This window comes from Balaenoptera acutorostrata, chromosome 7 (assembly GCF_949987535.1).
Source record: "Balaenoptera acutorostrata chromosome 7, mBalAcu1.1, whole genome shotgun sequence".
Taxonomy (NCBI): Eukaryota; Metazoa; Chordata; class Mammalia; order Artiodactyla; family Balaenopteridae; genus Balaenoptera; species Balaenoptera acutorostrata.
The window spans coordinates 117,259,988-117,281,659 of record NC_080070.1 but is presented as its reverse complement, the minus strand read 5'-3'; the positions used below and the strand labels follow the sequence as shown (position 1 = coordinate 117,281,659).

At 44.2% G+C, this 21,672-nt stretch overlaps 1 protein-coding gene across 1 annotated transcript in view; it reads left to right on the top strand.

Moving 5' to 3' along the window:
• The window catches only part of ABCA13 (ATP binding cassette subfamily A member 13), a 273,722-nt gene that overhangs the window by 91,481 nt on the left and 160,569 nt on the right, over window positions 1-21,672 (top strand). The window contains 5 exon segments of the mRNA XM_057549669.1: window positions 10,251-10,341; window positions 17,594-17,754; window positions 18,553-18,740; window positions 19,003-19,083; window positions 21,361-21,560. Of these exon segments, the coding sequence (XP_057405652.1) occupies window positions 10,251-10,341; window positions 17,594-17,754; window positions 18,553-18,740; window positions 19,003-19,083; window positions 21,361-21,560 (721 nt within the window).

Below are 21,672 nucleotides of genomic sequence, written 5' to 3'. Positions count from 1 at the left end.
GAGAATGGTGAGGAGGGTCTTTAAGTTCCGGGCAGATGTTTAGCTTTTAAATGTTTTGTTAATTAGTACGTGTCATGTAACTATCTCAAGGCAAAGTGAACATCCAGGGAGAGGATTATTGAAAACTATGCTTTATATAAATAAGACACTTCAATATTCATTTTAGTAACGTGTTCCCTCCCTCCCTCCCTCCTTCCCTCCCTCTCTCCCTCCCTCCCTTCCTTCCTTCCATTTCTCCTCCCTCTCTTCCACCCTAACCCTTTCCTTCCTTTCTTTCAAATGATCGGTTCTGGCTGCATTTTTCAGCCCTACCCTGAGATTACAACAAGGAACCTTCTAGAGCAGGAGAGATGCCAGCCCTGCTGTTTACTTGTTTGCTTATGCTTGTACCACTCATATTATCTGCCAGATCTTTTAAAGCCACTTGTCTTCTTTGTAAGCATATTTTAGTAAAATCTAGACAAATCAATGGAAAATTGACTTAAACGGCAACAGGAAGCTGTGGCCTGCGGAACCGGAGGGAACAGTGAGGTGGCCGCTGTCACCATCGCCCGTAGCCACGCCGGCGACCGAGGACACCATGGCCACACCTTAAATGTTAGGAATTCCTAACTGCTGACGGGGTTTATCTAGGAGTAGAAACCGAGGTTTTCGTATGCTCCCCTCACACCTGGGCGATGGTGGCGTGCCTGGGAGCCCTGGCCTGGACACCCTGTGCGACAGCCTTCCAGGGTTGTGGCTGAATTGAGGGAGGCCCAGCATAGGCCCTGGACTCAGAGTCCGCAGGCTGTGGTCCCACCTCAGCGGGATGTGTGCTCTCCATGCTTGGTGACCCCATTGAGAGCTGGGTGCCCTGAGGAGCAGGGAGCTGGGCTGATGGAGGGGACCCCAGCGCAGGGCCTAGTGTGATTCAGTTTGACTGGGGTCCATGTGGAATGTCCGGCAGGGTGGGGGGTCTGAAGGCCTGTGAGCCCCAAGGGCTGGCCACATGGGTGGTCCTCCACTGCATCCTGGACTCCCTCCCCCCTCCCCCACATGGCGGGCGGCCCAGGAGCCTCCACACCGCTGTGCAGGGCCATCACTTCCTCCTGCCAGTCCCCGTCACCTGCCAGCCTCCTTGCCCAGCCTCCCCTGGGCCCCCCTTCCTGGCTTCTCCCTGATTTCTGGCGCCCCACCCTCACGCCCTCCTTGCCCTCCTCCCCGGAGACCTGGGGCTTGTTAGCACCTCGCCCAGAATTTTAATCAGATTGGAAATCTCATTGCATACACCCTTTTTTTTTTTTTAAAGGAGTTACCCAATTAATACTATTTACCTCAAGCAATATCCATTTTTTCCCATAACCATGATTTTTATGACTACATAATTTCTGGTATAAAAAAAAGCTCCATCATACAGTTTCTCACTTCTGCCTTGTAGGGCACTTAATTTGTTTGCAGTGTTTCCATGTTAGGAATAAGATGACACACACGTCTGTGAACAAGGCTGGGGGGGCTCCTGCCATCCTCTCCTTAGACTTAGAAGTGTAATTTCTGGGACAAAGACATGAACCTTCAGACCTGTGATCTTGTCAGATAGCTGCTTCCCAAAGTGGTTGTACCTGTTTGCAACCCCAGTGTTTTCCCCTGGGCCTTGTAACCTCCCCCTGCCCCCGAGGGCCCAGTGTGTCCTGTTCATGGCTCTGTTCATCACCCCTCACAGCAGGCAGCGGGGGGGTGGGGAGGTGGGGTGGGGGAAGCGCGAGCCAGTGGGTTTTTGGGCTGTGCCTACGGTCAGGGTGAAGCCGGTCCCATGTCCTAGGCTGGAACTTCATTTTCCTCATCCCTAAAATAGACGTATCTTCCCTAACTTTCATACACAGTTTTTGCTTGGATCGAGTTATATAATAATACTGAGAATAGGTAACAAATAGCAAGAAAACACACAAAGGTGAGGACTTACCAATATTGCTTTTCCTGCTACTTATATCCGAAATACCTGTGCAGTGATTTATTCTGAAATTAAGCATTTCTGTAATTTTTAATGTTATGGTCGGTGTTCCATCACAGTGCAACCTCTAAAAATGATTTTTATGCTATATTCCTTAAATATTCCTCTTTCTGTTTAGTTATTTGCCTTTCTTCTCCAAAATATTATTTATACTTTACCCATCCACGTTCGTTTTGAACATTCCTTGGCTTTTATTGAGCTATAGTTGATTTACAATGTTGTATTAGTTTCTGGTGTGCAGCAATTAATTCAGTTATATATATATATATATATATATATATATATATATATATATATATAAACGTTATTTTCCATTAGAGTTGACTACAAGATATTGAATGTAGTTCCTTTTCAACAATTCTTAATCTTGTTCCTCTTTACTCTCTTCTTTTCATTTCTTTTCTTTTTAATTCATTAAATTGCATGCAGTAAAATCCACTTGTAAACATTGTGACAAAAGCATAGGGTCATGGAACCACCACCACACTCGACATACAGAGGGACTCCATCCTCACTGCCTTCTTAAAGAGTCACTCTTCCACACGACTTGCCTCCCTGCAAATGGCTTTTCTTTTTCCAGGATTCCCGTCCCCCCAGTCTCAAGTCCTCTTTTAATCATCCCCAAACAAACCCAACGAGGAACAAAAGAACTGGCTGCCCAATTACTCTGGAGATTTTATCTGCTTCTCCAATTTCTTGCAGTAATTTCCACCTGCTACATTTAGTACATGCTTTGTACATAATAGGTGCTAAATAAATATTGATCCATAGGGTCTCATATCTCTCTTCTCTCTCACACACGCTGATGCTAAAAAAGAAAGTATCTGTGTCAAGGACAGGTAACATTTTATGGCTCTCAGAGAGCAGATTTAACAAAATACAGTTTTATAGTATATTTGGATCTGTTTGAGAAAGCTGTCTTAAATTGGAAAAAGATAAAGCACCTTTAAAAAAAACTTTCTTTTGTTTGGAATAGTCTATAAAATACCATCTGCACCAATTTCGTGTCTTTACACTTGGCAAGTATTGGCTTTCCTGTCTTGTGTCTGTGATCGATCGCGATTGGCTTGGCTGTAATCGCACCCTGGGACCTTTTCTTTTGTTCCTCTGTATTTTGCACCGACGACTTCACAGTGGGTGGGGAAGGGCTGCCGGCAACATGCCTGGCTCTGCAGCTGGGCTGCAGGCTTCACTTAAACTGCGACAAAGTCCTGTAAATCACAGCTCCTAAATCGGCCCCTAAACCGTACCCAGGCCAGTGAGACTGAAACGTGGAGTTTGATCCTGTGGTCACCGACTTTACTGCGGCATTTATGCGCCCTCCCTCTGGGCTTTACTGCGGCATTTACGTGCCCTCCCTCTGGACTTTACTACGGCATTTACGCGCCCTCCCCCCCCCACCCGGGCTTTACCGTGGCATTTATGCACCCTCCCTCTGGGCTTTACTGTGGCATTTATGCGCCCTCCCTCTGGGCTTTACTGTGGCATTTACGCGCCCTCCCCCTGGGCTTTACTGTGGCATTTACGTGCCCTCCCCCAGTGCGAGGGACAGTGTTTACCGTGTATGGCTGGGGCTCAGAAGAGCAGGAGCCTGCCTTGGGCAGATGAAGTCGGTTCGCAGCCGTCCCCGAAACCAAGACTGGATCTGCTGATGTAATGCCAACAGGCTGAATGTGAGTAGCCTATTGTTGGACAGACTTTTTTTTTTTTTTTAATTTTTTGGCAGGGCTGCATGGCATGTGGGATCTTAATTCCCTGACCAGGGATCGAACCCGTGCCCCCTGCAGTGGAAGCGTGGAGTCTTAACCACTGGACTACCAGGGAAGTCCTCTGAACAGACTATTTTTTGGAGCAGTTTTAGGTTAACAGCAAAATCGAGTAGAAGGTACCAAGGTTTCCCATACATTCTCTCCCCCGACACATGCAGGGTCTCCCCTATCATTAATATTCCAGAGCGTTTTTAATAAATCTGAAGCTGCTAGTAATATTCTAGGAAGGTCAGACTGCCTGCGTGAGATGGACAAATTCTCCCCACCCAGCTTGCTGAGTTCCATTCAGGGGCTTCCTTTGTCTCTCCTTTGTCTCAAGTGGGTCCTGGATGTCAGTCCCTTGGGTGCTTGAGCTTGTGGCCACGAGGGTGTTTCTCCTTCCAGTCTATTCCTGGTGGAGCTAGAGGCTCTGTGCTTGCCTCCATCTCTACACACTGAAAACCACATGGAACGTCCAGAGCCATCTCCTCCCTGCAACCTGTAAATGTTACCTGTGTGGACCTTATGTTGGGACAATTATCTGGGATTGTCTTGGGGGACCTGGTGTTATCACAAGTGTGCTCGTAAGAGGCAAGTAGGAAGGGTGGACGGGGAGCAGGTGATGCCTTCATGGAAGCAGAGATTGGAGTGATGAGCTTTGAGGATGGAGGAAGGAACCACAAGCCAAAGACTACAGGCCACTAGATGCCAAGAAAGCAATCAAGGGCTGTTCCTTCCTTAGTGCCTGCAGAAGGAACAACAGCCTTGCAATGCCCTGATCTTGGTCCTGAGGCCCACTTTAGATTTCTGGCTTTCAGGATTATGAGATGATAGATGTGTGTTGTCTGTGACAATTTGTTGTACCAGCAAGTGGGAACTCATACAAGTTTCTATAAAATAATAGAAGTCCTTCTGTGTGCACGTGGTGGCCTGTCAGGGCACAGCCCTGCCCACAGTCCTGTGTCTGCAGAGGATTGGCCACTGACTTGTCTTATCCTTTATCATCTCAACTATCGCCATGATTTTATCTTCTGCTTCTTAAAAAAAAAATCACTTTTGGGAAACTGAAAAGACATAACATATGTTACATTGGCCAAAGTTTGGAAATTCTTCCTCTGCTCATGTCTTTCTTTGGTGGGATGATACTGCTATTGTCTTACAGAGTTTGGTGGGTTTCATGTATTTCTCCAGCATCCAGGCAGAAGGCACCTTGCACTGAGCATCTCTGGGGTTCAGTCCATTCACCTGGCACTTTCAGTGCAGGCTGAGTTTGGCCTCTAACGGTGCTTGGTGATGGGGCAGGCTCAGCCCTGCAGTCTGAGGATCAGCAGCAAAGTCAGCATCGAGTTGACACTGCACTGTCATGAGAGTTTAGACCCTGCAGCTCTTCTCAATTGAGAATATCCGAGTCCCCAGGTGAAGAATCCCCAACTGCTGAACTTCTGATCCTTTAAAACAAAGAGCAGAAAAGCCGTAGGCTTTGTACTTAAACCCATAGATGTGTTAAATTGTAAATTATTTTCACACTATTTAGTGTCCCTGAGATTTAATTTGATCACTTCTTTCTCCCCAGTTTTATTGACATATAACATTATATTAGTTTAAGGTACACAACATAATGATTTGATTTATGTATATATGAGGAAATGATCACCATTATAAATTTAGTTAACATCCATCACCTTACATAGTTATATATTTTTTCTTGTGATGAGAAATTTAAAAGTCTATGCTTTTAGCATAGATTTCAAATGTATACAATACAGCATTGTTAGCTGTAGTCACCCTGCTCTATGTTATACTCCCAGTACTTATACCTGGAAGATAGTACTTTTTGACCACCACCCATTTCTCCCACCCCGGCAACCACCACTCTGTTCTCTGTATCTATGAGTTAGTTTTTTTTAAGGTTCCACATATAAATGATATCATACAGTATTTGTCTTTCTCTGTCTTTCTCTGACTTGGTGTAATGTCCTCTAGGTCTATCCGTGTTGTTACAAATGGCAGGGTTTCCTTCTTGTTTATGGTAGAACAATATTCTGTTGTATAAATACATCACATCTTCTTCATCCATTCATCCACTGATGGACACTTATGTTGCTTCCATGTCTTGGTTATTGTAAATAGTGCTGCCATGAACATGGGGGTGCAGATATCTCTTCAACATACTGTTTTCATTTCCTTCAGATAAATACCCAGAAATGGAATTGCTGGATCATATGGCAGTTCTATTTTTAATTTTTTGAGGATCCTCCATACTGTTTTCCATAGTGGCTGTATCAATTTACATTCCCACCAACAGTGCAGGAGGGTTCCCTTCTCTGCACACCCTCACACACATATTATATCTAGTCTTTTTGATAATAGGCATTCTGACACATGTGAGGTGATATCTTTCTGTGGTTTTGATTTGCATTTCCCTGATGATTAGTGATGTGGAGCACTTTTTCATGTGCCTGTTGACATTTGCATGACTTCTTTGGAAAAATGTGTACTTAGATCCTCTGTCTGTTTTTTAATTGGATTGTTTGTTTTTTTGCTGTTGAGTTTAATTTAATCATATCTTATGTTCTTATTCATTTCATGTGATGAGTTTACTTAAAATTTAATGAGAGTAGCTTGGCCAATCCTCATTTGATTGTCCTTTAACTTGGGAAGCCTGAGCTAGTTTCAGTGAAATTTAAAACATTAGATAAGATCAAAAATCACTCTTTTATGTAAAAGAGGGAGATGTGGGTCTTATTTTATCATGTGAATTGGCCTATGGCCTCTATTCAGGGAGAGGTACAGAGAAAACACCAAAGGAGGAGCAAGATATGTGTATAACATCATCCCATGTCTGCGTTAAAAACTCACTAAAGCAACCTTCTTCTTAAACTGTGGGGAGTGTAGCTGGTGTGTGAGATGCTCATCCGGCTATGGGGCTGTTCAAGTTTTGTTTCTCTCCCTTTTGAAGGGATGTTTCCATGTGTTTAGTAGAACTTCCCTAATCTTATCTATAAGGAGAATTTTTGCAGTATTTTTCATTTCCTCATCCTTGTCCAAGTGAAGTGAAGCATATGTTTCCCTGTTTTGGTTATCCAAAAAAATTTGTGAAGATTTGGCCTTCAGGTACAAAGATTGATTTAAAGTTGTGCTGGAGAATATGTATCATGTAATAAAGGATGGATTAAGACTAGCATGTGGGACTTTCCGAACTCAATGGGGTGTGATGAGCCTTCCATTCTGGATGGTAAGGTTCCTTGAGACCCGTGACAAGGGAGCTTTAGGACTGTAGTCTAACTGCTTCCAGTGAGCATGGGAATCACAACCCAGAATAACGACATGGTACCTGCCATCGAGAACCCAAACTTTTGAGGACAGCAGGCATCATCACATGCTTTTGACAGATGTGGCCTTCACTGGGCCACGATGATACTGTCTCATTTTTCTCAGCCTCCCGGACGTTGTGCCTGCAGTTAAGGTGGGTCAGCACTGGATGGCACTCATGGTGTTCTTATTATCTCAGCCCTGCCTCTCACCTTTCACAGGTGATGTTGGAGGATTCTGACAGTGAGCCTGAAGCTGAGTGCTGTGTTGTACTGATGGTGTCCAGTGATCTGTGAGATTCTGAGAGCAGAGCCTCTGTCGTTATTCTGTTTTCTCCTCCAATGTGCAGACACACATGCATGCTGCCTTGCTAGGAAAGGAGAAGAGAAGGAAAATGTAAAAAGGTAGATGAAGATGATTATCAAGCATCTTTCCTTTGTTACCAAATATGCTTTATGTAACTCACAATTACATTTGAACATCCAATGAAAATTCTATTAAAATGAGATACAAAGGAAGTCTTTGCTCCGTGAATGAATCTTGACTTGCACTATTTCTATTGTCTCTCATTTCCTTCTTTTTATAAATGCACTGGGTGAATGCTGATCACGTGGGCTCCTCTTAGGCAGGATGATGGTACTGATCTCACTGGGTTGACTTAAGCATTAACTGATGTGATGCATCACGGGCATCCCACTGTCCTTACACCTCCTCCTCCACTACTCTTAGGACCAGATGTCACGAGCTTTACATACAAACACGTTAACTCCTTGCAACAATTCTGTGTTGTGTGTCTTCTTGTCACCATTTATCATATGAGGCAGCTAAGCTGACGTGGCAAATCGTGCTCCCAAGGTGACACCTGGCACAGTGTTGCTGTTCTTTTATCATTAATCACTGTTGTTGTTTCTACTTGTAGTAATCGTGAGGTTTGCAGTTCTTCCTCGTGGTCTTATTGGGAATCAGCAAGGGGTTATCTTGCCAAGAAAAGTAACCTCATCGGATTTAATGGCATCTCATGGCTCGTCACCAATTCGGAGGATTCAGACTCCTCTTAGCAGGACTCTGACCCCAATTAATTCACCACATGCACTGAGAACGCACGCCTCCCCCTCCTGCCGGCTGCTTCTCTCCTGGTGCCCTCTCCCCATCTTCTCCTGGGTGCTGGGGGCTCCGCAGAACACCCAGAGCCAGTCAATACCTCCGTGCTCATTCTTCTAAGAAAGCAGTCAGGATGGAAGTGCTGTCTACAGAAATCTGAAGCCCAGGAGCGCTGCTGCCTTGGGGTCTCAGCTGGGGCACGCTGAGTGCAAGACTCACCCGGTGGCGGGGAGGCTGGGACAGCTCAGGGCCAGGCCCTTGGGGCTCTGCAGCCATGGGCAGAGGGGTGTGTGTGTGTGATGACGCCACCAGAGGAGAGTGTGGCCCACGGGGACGTGGAGTGAATCATGGCTGAGCGGTGAGCGAGGAAACTCACTGCCTGCTTCCCTCTGTGCCCTGCACCTCACAGCCGTCATGCGCTGAATTAGCCACCGTTACTGTCATCCCGGTCTGCAGACGAGGCGTGAGTCCTGTGTCTGCAGCGCATGGCAGGCCCCGACCTTTGCTGGGCGTGGAGTCCCTGCCTCAGAGCCCAGCGCCCCACCCCTTCTCCACGGGGATGTGCAGCTGCAGGGCGGCCTTTATGCACCAGCCACGTGGCCCCTCCTCTTCGCCCCACCCAGGGTTTACAGTAGGGACGCCCTCCCGCCTCTGCACAGGCCTGCCCCGCCTCGGGCAGCTGCCCACGGGCTCCCGTCCTCACACCTCCCTGACACTGAGCACACGCTCTTCCACCTCACTCGTGCTGATATGGGGCACAGTCCTTAGATTTGTAAAACAATTTATTGAAATATAGTTGATTTACAATGTTGTGTTAGTTTCAGGTGTACAGCACAGCGATTCAGTTATGCATCTATATGTATATACATATATATGTTCTTTTTCAGATCCTTTTCCATTAAATTACAAGATATCACAAGATAATGAATATAGTTCCCTGTGCTATACAGTAGGACCTTGTTGTTTATCTATTTTATATATAGTAGTGTGTACATGTTAATCCCAGACTCCTAATTTATCCCTCCCCCGTTTCCCCCTTGGCAACCACAAGTCCGTTCTGTGAGTCTGCTTCTGTTTTGTAAATAAGTTCATTTGTGTCATTTTTTAGGTTCCACATATAGGTGATATCATATGATGTTTGTCTTTGTCTGACTTACTTCATTTAGTATGACAATCTCTAGGTCCATCCATGTTGCTGCTAATGGCATTATTTCATTCTTTTTTATGGCTGAGTAGTATTCCACTGTATATAGGTACCACATCTTCTTTATCCATTCCTCTGTTGATGGACATTTAGGTTGCTTCCATGCTTGGCAACTGTAAATGATGCTGCAATGAACATAGGGGTGCATGTATCTTCTTGAACTAGAGTTTCTGTCTTTTCCAGTTATATGCCCAGGAGTGGGATTGCTGGATCATATGGCAGCTCTATTTTTAGTTTTTTGAGGAACCTCCATACTGTTGGCTGCACCAACTTACACTCCCACCAACAGTGTAGGAGGGTTCCCTTTTCTCCACACCCTCTCCAGCATTTGTTATTTGCAGACTTTGATGATGGCCACAGCCCTCGAGTTTGAACAGTGAGGCTGGGCTTCAGCTTCCTGCACAAACCAATTAGCGACTTCAAGCCAGTTTCTTAGATGAACCTGTTTAGGTAGCGTGGGGTCCCGTAGCCTGTATAGACAATGGTCCAGTAGGGATTTTTACACATGGTCCCACCCATGCTGAATCAGCAATGAGCCTCACGAGTTCATTGCCTGATTCATCCTGAATTTCTAAGATGCCAGGACAGTGTGTCATAAACTCCAGCTGAATTGGATGTGCTGTGCTATCAGCCTTTCCTTTCCCTGCCCACTCCTTCTTGGGGACTTGCCCAGAACCAAAGTGCCCTGAGGTTCACTATCCGGCTTCACTCACCTGTGTGTCCTGGGGGCAGGACTCGGTGGCCTTAGAATTATGCCCATTAACTGAATGACCAAATGAAATATGATGGCTCTTTGGTGAATATTGTCATAATGACCCAGTTGGGTAACTGAGGCAAAAAAAGTACAATGTGGGAAGGGACATAAAGTAATGCAAAGCTCTCTTCCATTTTCAAAAAGGTGTTTCTGAGTCTTTTGCAAGATTCCTCGAAGCAATGTGACGCTGCCCCAGGGACAGAGTCGGGGTCCCCAGAGCCTGTCCCTGGTGTCTGTAAGTCAGAGGATTTCTTTGCGTTTCTGCTGGAGGGGTGATGCCACCACCCTGACCAACACCCCTTGTTTTAAAAGTTGAAGAGAAAGAGATGAAACACAGTGAGGGGTATAACTGGAGAGAGGCAGAAAGCTTGGCATTTTATCCTGATCTGAATCAAGCAGCTGTGTGTCTTTGGGACACTTTACCTTTTCTTCAGAACTTAATTTATCATGTAAACGATGTCTCAGTATGTAAAGTTAGAATAATGGATGCAGTTTGTCTTGTTTTCCTGCCTCACAAACAAGCCAGTCTGGTCGTATTCACGATGTGCATCTTATGTGCAGGCACTTTGCTGGGATGTGTTTATGTGCAGAAGAATCCTCATGTGAGTCTTGCCTCCCAGGAGCCTCTGTCCACTTGGAACCAAAGTGTGGTCTTAGGTTTCGTGTGCAGGTCTCCACGCACAGGCGTCAGCCGTGGAACAGAACCCCGGTGTGTGACTGCTCCTCAATCAAGCCAGTTTTTACCAGGTTTACTGGCAACAGCCCAGCAAGGAGGGCAGAGCTGGGCTCCAGAGGTGTGGAGGGCGACAGATCTCAGAGCCTTCCACAGAGGCTCCAGGCCACCAGCCGCACAGAGCTGCGAATAAATGACCAAAACTAAACGTGTCAGGATGTTTGCCAAACTGCCTTCTCACCAGAGATATCTGGTTTTCCATTGTCCCCACTTGCTCCCCAGCTCTTGGTACTGTCAGGTTTGAAAAATACGTATTGTAGGCATCGTGATTGGTTTGTAGGGGTCTCTCAATGTGGTTTTAATTTCTTTTTCCCTAATGATTGATTATGTCGGGCGTATCTTATTCTAACAGCTTTACTGAGATATAATTCATACACCACACAATTTGCCCATTTAACGTGTACAGTTCAGTGGCTTTTAGTTTATTCACAAAGTTGTGTATCCATTGCCCCCCCCCAAGTTTAAAGCAGTTTGCGTTACCCCAGGAATAAACCCCTTATCAGTTTACCTGTCTCCTCCCTGACCCGCAGGTCTTCAGCCGTAGGTAACCTGTAATCTACCGTCTGTCTCTGTGTGCTTGTCTGTTCTGGACATTCACACAAGTGGAACCCACAGCACGTGGACCTTTGTGTCTGGGTGCTTTCACTCAGCCTGATGTTTTCAAGGGCCATCCGTGTGGTGGCCTGTGTCAGGTGGCCTGTGGCCTCTCCTTTGATGGCCAGATAGCGTTCACTGTACAGATGCGAAGGTCTTTGGGCTTGTTTCGAGTTTTTGGCTGCTCTGAATGCGCTGCTATGAACACCTGTGTACGAGGTGTCTGTGGACGTACGTTTTCTCCTGGGCATGTATCTAGCGTGGGGTCGCTGGGTTAGCCAACTGGGTTGGCCAGACCCTACCCCTCCAGCAAGTCAGTCACGCGCCCTCGCTTCCTCCTGAGCCCTCACGGGTGGTGCCTGCAAACTGAGGCGTCTGACCGTCTCTCTAAGGAAGGTTACCCTTTTCCCCACCATGCTACTCAACATTTTTCCATCTTTTGTCTACTTACTGATTTCACACCATTCCTAGATTAAATATTCATGTGTTACAGAAGCTCTCCATTTCCAGTGACCAAAATTTGCATTAGGTTGCTCTTGCTGTTAACAGATTACAATCAATTTAGCAGTTTAAAACATAGCCACTTCTTTTTTTATATCTTATTTTTAAACTTTTATTTTATATTGGAGCACAGTTGATTAATAATGTTGTGTTAGTTTCAGGTGTACAGCATCAGTTATACACATACATGTATCTATTCTTTTTCAAATTCTTTTTCCACTTAGGTTATTATAGAGTATTGAACAGTGTTCCCCGTGCTCTCCAGTAGGTCCTTGTTGTTTATCCATTTTAAATATAGCAGTGTGTACACGTCAATCCCAAACTCCCTCTATCCCTCCCCCTCCACTCTTCCCCGCATCCCCCTGTAACCATAAGTTCATTCTCCAAGTCTGTGACTCTGTTTCTGTTCTGTAAATAAGTTCATTTGTATCTTTTTTTAAGATTCTGCTTATAAGCAATATCATGTGATATTTGTCTTTCTTTGTCTGACTTACTTCACTGAGTATGACAATATCCAGGTCCATCCATGTCTCTGCAAATGGCATTATTTCATTTCTTTATATGGCTGAGTGGTATTCCATTGTATATATGTACCACATCTTCTTTATCCATTCCTCTGTTGATGGACATTTAGGTTGCTTCCATGTCCTGGCTATTGTAAATAGTGCTGCAATGGATATTGGAGTGCATGTGTCTTTTAGAATTATGGTTTTCTCAGGGTATATGCCCAGTAGTGGGATTGCTGGGTCACATGGTAGTTCCATTTTTAGTTTTTTAGTTCTCCATAGTGGCTGTATCAACTTACATTCCCACCAACAGTGTAGGATGTTTCCCTTTTCTCCACGCCCTCTCCAGCATTTATTTTTTGATGATGGCCATTCTGAACAGTGTGAGGTGATACCTCACTGTAATTTTGATTTGTATTTCTCTAATAATTTGTGATGTTGAACATCTTTTCATGTGCCTCTTGGCCGTCTGTATGTTTTCTTTGGAGAAATGTCTATTTAGGTCTTCTGCCCATTTTTGATTGAGTTGTTTGCAATTCTGATATTGAGCTGCATGAGCTGTTAGTAAATTTTGGAGACTAATCCCATATCAGTTGCATCATTTGCAAATATTTTCTCCCCTTCTGTGGGCTGTCTTTTCATTTTCCTTATTGTTTCCTGTGCTGTGCAAAAGCTTTTGCATTTAATTAGGTCCCATTTGTTTATTTTTGTTTTTATTTCTATTACTTTAGTAGGTGGATCAAAAGAGATATTGCTGTGCTTTATGTCAAAGAGAGTTCTGCCTATGTTTTCTTCTAAGAGTTTTATAGTGTCCGGCCATACATTTAGTTCTTTAATCCATTTTGAGTTTATTTTTGTGTATGGTGTTAGGAAGTGTTCTAATTTCATTCTTTTACATGTAGCTGTCCAGTTTTCCCAGCACCACTTATTGAAGAGGCTGTCTTTCCTCCATCGTATAGTCTTGCCTCCTTTGTTGTAGATTAACTGACCATAGGTGTGTGGGTTTATTTCTGGGTTTTCTATCCCATTCCATTGATCTATGCTTCTGTTTTTGTGCCAGTATCATACTGTTTTTGTATGTAGCTTTGTAATATAGTCTGAAGTCAGGGAGCGTGATTCCTCCAGTTCTGTTTTTCTTTCTCAAGATTGCTTTGGCTATTCAGGGTCTTTTATGTCTCCATACATATTTTAAGATTTTTTGTTCTAGTTCTGTGAAAAATGCCATTGGTAATTTGATAGGGATTGCACTGAATCTGTAGACTGCCTTGGGTAGTATAGTCATTTATACAATATTGGTTCTTCCACTCCAAGAACATGGTATATCTTTCTATCTGTTTGTATCATCTTTGATTTCTTTCATCAGTGTCTTATAGTTTTCTGAGGGCAGGTCTTTTGCCTCCTTTGGTAGGTTTATTCCTAGGCATTTTATTCTTTTTGACGTGATGGTAAATGGGATTTTTTCTTGAATTTCTCTTTCTGATCTTTCTTTGTTAGTGCAGAGAAATGCAACAGATTTCTCTGTATTAATTTTGTATCCTGCAACTTTACCAAATTCATTGATGAGCTCTAGTAGTTTTCATGTCATTTGCAAACAGTGACAGTTTTACTTCTTTTCCAATTTGGGTTCTTTTTATTTCTTTTTCTTCTCTGCTTGCCATCGCTATGACTTCCAAAACTATGTTGAATAATAGTGGTAACAGTGGACATCCTTGTCTTGTTCGTGATCTTAGAGGAAATGCTTTCAGCTTTTCACCATTGAGTAAGTTAGCTGTAGGTTTGTCCTATATGGCCTTTATTACGTTGAGGTAGGTTCCCTCTATGTCCACTTTCTGGAGAGTTTTTAATCATAAATGGGTGTTGAATTTTTTCAAAAGCTTTTTCTGCATCTATTGAGATGATCATGTGGTTTTTATTCTTCAATTTGTTGATGAAGTGTATCACACTGATTTGTGTATATTGAAGAATCCTTGCATCCCTGGGATAAATCCCACTTGATCATGGTGTATGATCCTTTTAATGTATTGTTGGATTCAGATTGCTAGTATTTTGTTGAGGATTTTTGCATCTATTTTCATCAGAGATACTGGCCTGTAATTTTCTTTTTTTGTGGTATCTTTGTTTAATTTTGATATCAGGGTGATGGTGGCCTCATAGAATGAGTTTGGGAGTGTTCCTTCCTCTGCAATTTTTTAGAAGAGTTTGAGAAGGATAGGTGTTAACTCTTCTCTAAATGTTTGATAGAATTCACCCGTGAAGCCATCTGTTCCTGGGCTTTTGTTTTTTGGGAGTTTTAAAATCACAGTTTCAATTTCATTATTTGTGAGTGGTGTGTTCATATTTTCTATTTCCTCCTGGTTCAGTCTTGGAAGGTTATACCTTTCTAAGAATTTGTCCATTTCTTCCAGGTTGTCCATTTTATTGGCATAGAGTTGCTTGTAGTAGTCTCTTATCCTTTGTATTTCTGTGGTGTCCATTGTAACTTCTCCTTTTTTGTTTCTAATTTTATTGATTTGAGCCCTCTCCCTTTTTTTCTTGATGAGTCTGGCTAAAGGTGTATCAATTTTGTTTATCTTTTCAAAGACCAAGCTTTTAGTTTTATTGAGCTTTTCTACTGTTTTCTTAGTTTCTAGTTCATTTATTTCTGCTCTGACCTTTATGATTTCTTTCCTTATACTAACTTTAGGTTTTGTTTGTTCTTCTTTCTCTAGTTGCTTTAGATATAAGGTTAGGTTGTTTATTTGAGATTTTTCTTGTTTCCTGTGATAAGATTGCATTGTTATAAACTTCCCTCTTAGAAGTGCTTTTGCTGCATCACATAGGTTTTGGATCATCGTGCTTTTGTTTCTATTTGTCTCTACGCATTTTTTCATTTCCTCATTGATTCCTTCAGTGATCCATTGGTTGTTTAGTAGCATATTGTTTAGCCTCCACGTGTTTGTGTTTTTACAGTTTTTCTCCCTTGTAGTTGATTTCTAATCTCATAGTGCTGTGGTTGGAAAAGATGCTTGATATGATTTCAATTTTCTTAAATTTACCAAGGCTTGCTTTGAGGCCCAGCATGTGGTCAATCCTGGAGAATGTTCCATGTGCACATGAGAAGAATGTCTATTCTGCTGCTTTTGGATGGAATGCCCTATACATATCAATTAAGTCCGTGTGGTCTAGTGTGTCATTTAAGGCCTGTGTTTTCTTATTGATTTTCTGTCTGGATATCTGTCCACTGATGAAAGTGTGGTGTTAAAGTCTCCCACTGCTCTTGTGTTACTGTCTATTTCTCCTTTTATGGCTGTTAGTATTTGCCTTATTTATTGAGGTGCTCCTATGTTGGGTGCACATATATTTACAATGGTTATATCTTCTTTGAACTTCATATAAATGGAATCATACAATATGCACAAAATTATGTGTTTTTTTCCCTGTATGTTTTGTCTCTGAGATTCATCCATGTTATGGCTCGTGTAATTTCTATGTAGTAACATTCCACTGTATATATCAAAATTCATCTCTGTTTTATATAAAATTTTTACTTTAACTGGGCATAGGCATTATTTTCTCTTTTCATTACTAGAATTTTGCCTAAAGGTTTAATTTCTGAGCATTCATTTTTTATGTTACATTAGTTAATGACTTTCATATGTACAAACAAATGTAAGGAAAATATGATTATGCTCTTATAGACATTTTGTCATCATTGAGAACTTAGGATAATTTACATTGAAGATGTATTGCCTCCAAATATCCTCCTCATTTTAGTCATACATCTGTTTTGAAAAATGATAATTTCATGTTCTGAATTTGGGGAACATTATGAAAATCCATGTAAATATGTTAGAAGTAGAACATATGCAAAAAAGCTAATGTTACTTGAAAAAGAGTAGTATTTTAAATTTAAGAAAGAACCCCGAGGAAAGAAAAATTGTAGTGTTTTCCATTACCATTGTAAAATATGATATAAAAATGTAATGTATCATTGAAATTACAAGTTATGGAACTGGAAAATACATCATTTAAAAATCTATTTAAGTGTTTCATTACTAAGAAAAAAATGAGTCCAGGATGCATTAAAACAAATTTGGTACGAGATTGCCTACATTTACCAATTTTATTATATATCTGCAAAATCCTCCCGTACAGCTCCGCATGAGGCCTGTACCTAAGTAAAAGTTATACTGCTTCCTGGAAGTAATTTTATCAAAATTCTAGATCAGGATTTTGGAGACCATGTGTTTTAATGTCTTCTGGGTAAAACGCTTTAGTTACTTTGCTTTGTTTGTTTGTTTGTGAGATCCACAGTAGGGAAATGTGACTTCTGGAATAACGATTTACAGAACCCTTCCTCCTCCTACGGATATCCTAGAAACTACTATTTGTCATGGATTCCTACTCCAGGGGGCCCTCACCCACAGGACCTTCTCTCTACACACGCCCACGTCTTCAGAAACAGTCTCCCACAGCCAGCTCGCCAGTAACTCAATTCTTGCTTCTCTGAGAGATTGGTAAAGGCAAAATAAAATATAGAATAATACATTTTTAACCACAGGAGCCCTAGGGGCTCCACAGAAATGAGTGGTGAAGGCGGAGCCCTGGGGCTGCACATCCGTCCTGTGTCCTGTGTGGTGAGGCAGGCATGGCAGCCGCCTCTGTGTGGAGGCACCCAGAGGGCATCAGACACTGCAACCCGCGTGTTGTGTGCGTGTTCCCTCTGAGTGCTCACAGCTCTCCTGTCTCCGTTTCTGGGCGAGGAGGCTGAGGTTTACAGTCATCCCATGTGTCTGCCTGCCCACCCTCAGTGGGTCCAGCAGGAAATGCCCTTCCACGTGCAACGTCTGCCATTTCAGTCTCTTTGGATCCTTTATTTTTTTGCAAAGGTGAGGGTGGGGCTCCCAGGGTCACTCGGCTCCAGCCTCGCGCCTCCCACCTGGAACCCGCTGACTCCAGGGCGGGTGAGCGTCCCCTTGGCCACAGGCCTCTCTGCTGTCCTGAGCGGTCACATCCCTGCAAGGGTCAGCGCGTGTGGCTTTCACAGTTTGACCAGGCTGAGTTCTCTTCAGTCATTTGCATGGTTCTCACCTTCCTCCTGGAGGTTCATCCAGTGGTGCCAGGTGATGGAGATTCTCAGGACGAGCTCTCAGCCGTCCAGCCCTGTCTCCCAGGGGCTCAAACTCTCCTGGTTGCTGGGAAGCCGACCCTCCTCGCGGCTCTGTGCCCCCCGCATCAGAGGAGCCCCGTTCCTGCACCACGGAGACCACTGACCTCTGCCCGCACAAACCTCCTGTACCCGTCCTCTGCGCCCCTCTCCTTGTCACCTGCCCAGGTGAGCACGGTTCCTCAGCCCACGACGAGTCCCTGCCCACCTTCTCGGCAGAGTCCTTTCCTCTGTGTTTTCAGCCTCTCCCGTCTCCTGGGTCTTTCCCATCCGGACTTACATGTGCTCGTGGTGCTTCCTTTGAGGAAAAAAGTGGCACAAGACAAACAGGAACTTCCCTCCAAAGTGCCTCCCGTCCAGAGACCTGCCTGTCTCCTGGGTCACAGCCGGGCCCCCTCCTCACACGTCTGGGCCACTCGCTGTGTCCTGCTCCCCTGCCCCTCACCTGGGGCTTGTTCTCATTCCCCGGGGGCCCCTGTGCCGCTCCCTTTGAAGGCATCACTCCTGACCTGTAAGTGGTGGTCAGTCCCCGCTTTGTGCATGAAACTCCCTTTCCTGGGACTCGGTGATGCCACGTGTCCTCGGCCTCCAGGTGACAGCGCCCCAGAAGCCCAGGCTCCACGCTCCACGCTCTGCCCGCGGTGGTTTCGCCTCTGCTGCTGGTCCCCGTGGCTCTCAGGGCAGCTCTGGCCGCCCCCGGGGCTGTGACCGCCTGCTTGCAGCTCCAGCCAGGAGCCTCCCAGGGCCCTGTGTCTGCACGTGGTCAAGCCCAGCTCGCAATTTCCCCCGGCACTTTTCTCCCCCTCAGAGAGCATCATCTCTCTCCACCTGGTTTACACGTCACCCCCTCTGCTCACCCCAAATTCCACCCATCCACCCTCCACTGTAGCCAGCGGCGTCTAAGTATTTGATTACAAGCTCCTCACTTAAAGTTTTCCGTTTTTCGGCACCAAATTCTGCCCGCAGGCCCAGACCCAGAGGACCCGGGGCCGGGGCTTGCCTCGCAGTGTCTGCGTTGTGGCCCAGCTGGATCCCGTCCATTCTCGAGCCGATGGGGCCCCGTCTGGCCCCCGGGACCTGCGCCACAGCTCCTCTGCTGCCCCCGAGACCCCGCCCCTCCCCGTGTCTCGGAGAGAATCCCTAGTTGTTCTTCCGTGTGTGGTTGAATTGTTCCCTTTTCAGAGAAGTCTTCTCCAGTTGCACAGACCGGGCCGCACCCCTGTTCTGGGTGCCCAGGGGACCCTCTTACCCTTGCAGCACATGGAACAGGTTGCACTGAACTGTGCTTCTTTTCCCCGACACGACTGCCAGCCCCAGGGGACGGGCCCAGGGCTGTCCTACTTACTGCTGTATCCCAAGCACCCCACGCAGCCCCCTTGCATAGACGTTGAACACGTTTCTTGTCTAACTGACCAGACGGTACTTTGGTGAACTCATGACCCTGCACTGGAGGCAGGTGGTGACCATCCGCCTTACTTGGGCCACCCCAGGCTTCTGGTACCCGTGCGTCCTTATGCATGTCTGGTCTTTGGAGGAGCAGGTCCTGGGACAGACAGCTCATTGATGTGTCACAGCCCCAGCTGCTGTATTCAGGGTATAGTTTTAAGAGAAGAGAGCTTTTTAAAGGAATTTAAAAAAAATCACCCGGATGCTTTTGTGTGTGTGTGGGGGATCTAGTTCCCTGACCAGGGATTGAACCCGTGCCCCATGAATTGGAAGTGTGGAGTCTCAACCACTGGATCATCAGGGAAGTCCCCTGGGTGCTTTTTTTTTAAAAACTTTATTGTATAATTGATATAAAAAATCTCCATATACTTAATGTATACAGTTTGATGAGTTTGTGACAGCATCACTACAATCAAGGTAGTAAACATATTCACAAATCCAAAAATGTTCTCGTGCATCTCCCTCTTTTTTTTATGTGTGCTAAGAACACATGATGTGAGAGCTGCCCTCTCAGTAAACACTTTAAGTTGGCTCTGGGCACAGTGTTGCCTGCACAGCTCTGGAATCTAATCAATCATCTTGCTTAACTGAAACTTTATACCCATTGAAGGACAAATCCCCTATCCCCTCCCACACCTTGGCAACCACAATTCTATGCTCTGTTCCTATGAGTTTGACTAGTTTATTCCTCATATAAGTGGAATCAAAAGTATTTATCCTTCTGGGTCCAGCTTATTTCACTTAGTGTAATGTCCTCCAACTTCACCCATGTTGTCACACGTGATAGGATTTCCCTCCTTTTTTATTGCTAAATAATATTCCATTATATATATATATTTATATATATATATATATATATATATGATTATACAAGACTTCTAACTTTCCCATATTCTTGCCAAAAGTTTCTGCACAGCAAAGGAAACAACAGAATGAAAAGGCAACCTACAGAATGAAAGAAAATATCTGCAAACCATATATCTGATAGGGGGTTAATATCCAAAATGTATAAGGCACTCCTACAACTCAATAACAAAGAAACAAATAACCTGATTTAAAAATGGGCAAAGGACCTGAACAGACATATTTCCAAAGAAGATGTACAGATGGCCAACAGTTACATGAAAAGATGCTCAACATCACTAGTATCAGGGACACGGAATTCAAAACCATGACGGGCAACACCTCACGTGTGTTAGGATGGCTACTTTATATATATATATATATATATATATATATATATATATATATATATAAAACAAGATAACCTGATGTTTATTAAATTGGCAGTTTCTTAGGCCCAGTTTCCGCAAATTTTGATTCCAAAGACTTAGACATTTACATTTTTAAGCAAGCACCCCAGTTTCCTTTGATTTAGGTGGTCTGTGGTCACTGCTATGAAAAACACCCTATAAGAATCTCTTTAAGCTCAAATTTGATGTGAAACTTCACAAATCCATCTAATAGAGAGTGAATCTGGGAAACCGTTGCTTTCCGCCTGTAAGACTCTGCTGTGCCTTTTTTCTAAGAAGCCGTATTTCCACCCCTCCCCTGCCTTGTGAGATCTGAGATTGCATTGAAATTCTTATAACTCTATGTCTGTCAGCATCACTTTACCTAAACTTCTTTTTTCTCCCTCAATTTAATCCTCTGTATTTCATTCTTTTTTTTAAACAACTTTATTCAAGTATAATTTACATACTGTAAAATTAACTGATTTTAAATAGATAATTCATTAATATTTAGTAAATGTACTGAGCTGTGCAGCCATCACCATAATGCAGTTTCAGAACTTTTTGTTTGTTTGTTTTTTATTATTATTCTTTTATTAAATTGGAGTATAGTTGCTTTACGATGTTGTGTTGGTTTCTGCTCTACAGCAAAGTGAATCAGCCACATGTGTACATATGTCCCCTCCTTCTTGGACCTCCCTCCCATTCCCCGCACCGTCTCAGCCCTCTAAGTCATCACAGAGCACCGAGCTGGGTCTATATTTTATTCTTAATTGCTCCTTCCTGTGATGATGGGAAGTGATTTTGGCAGCGATTAATCTGGAGGACCTGCAGCCTCTCGTTTGCTTCCTGAGACCATCCTGTTTGTACAGCCCATCCTACACGGGAGGCCATCATTCTCTGCCTCTTCAAAGAGCTGTTCCAGATTCTGTGTGTCTCCTAGGCTTGGCTGTGGCGTTAGATGCAGAGCTGTCTTTTCTTCTTTCTCCGCATTTCCTCAGACTTCAAACACATGCAGGCGAGGTGGAGAGGAGACGTGTCTGCTGCCAGTCATACCCGCCAAAGAAAGTTTGTGTGCCGCGTTCGCTAAAATCAGCAGAGAACTGACGGCGGGTGCTTTGCAGAAAACCGTCTACCAGAATGAAAATGGAATTGAAATAGACTTGGGCTGGTTAATGCTGGTGGCAGGTGCCAGAAAGCAGCAGCTTCCGCTGGGGCCTTGGGAAGCGGGGAAAGTGTGTGGAGACGGAGTTCTCGCCATCGTGCAGATCAGACCTGCCAGAGAAGGTGCCAAAGGTTGGTGATGAATAGTTACAATCCTCACTTCCTGAACTGGAATCGCATCTTCTCGTGAAATATTTGACAAAGAATGTGTTTTACTTCTCTTAGGGTAGTCGCTGCCTCAAAT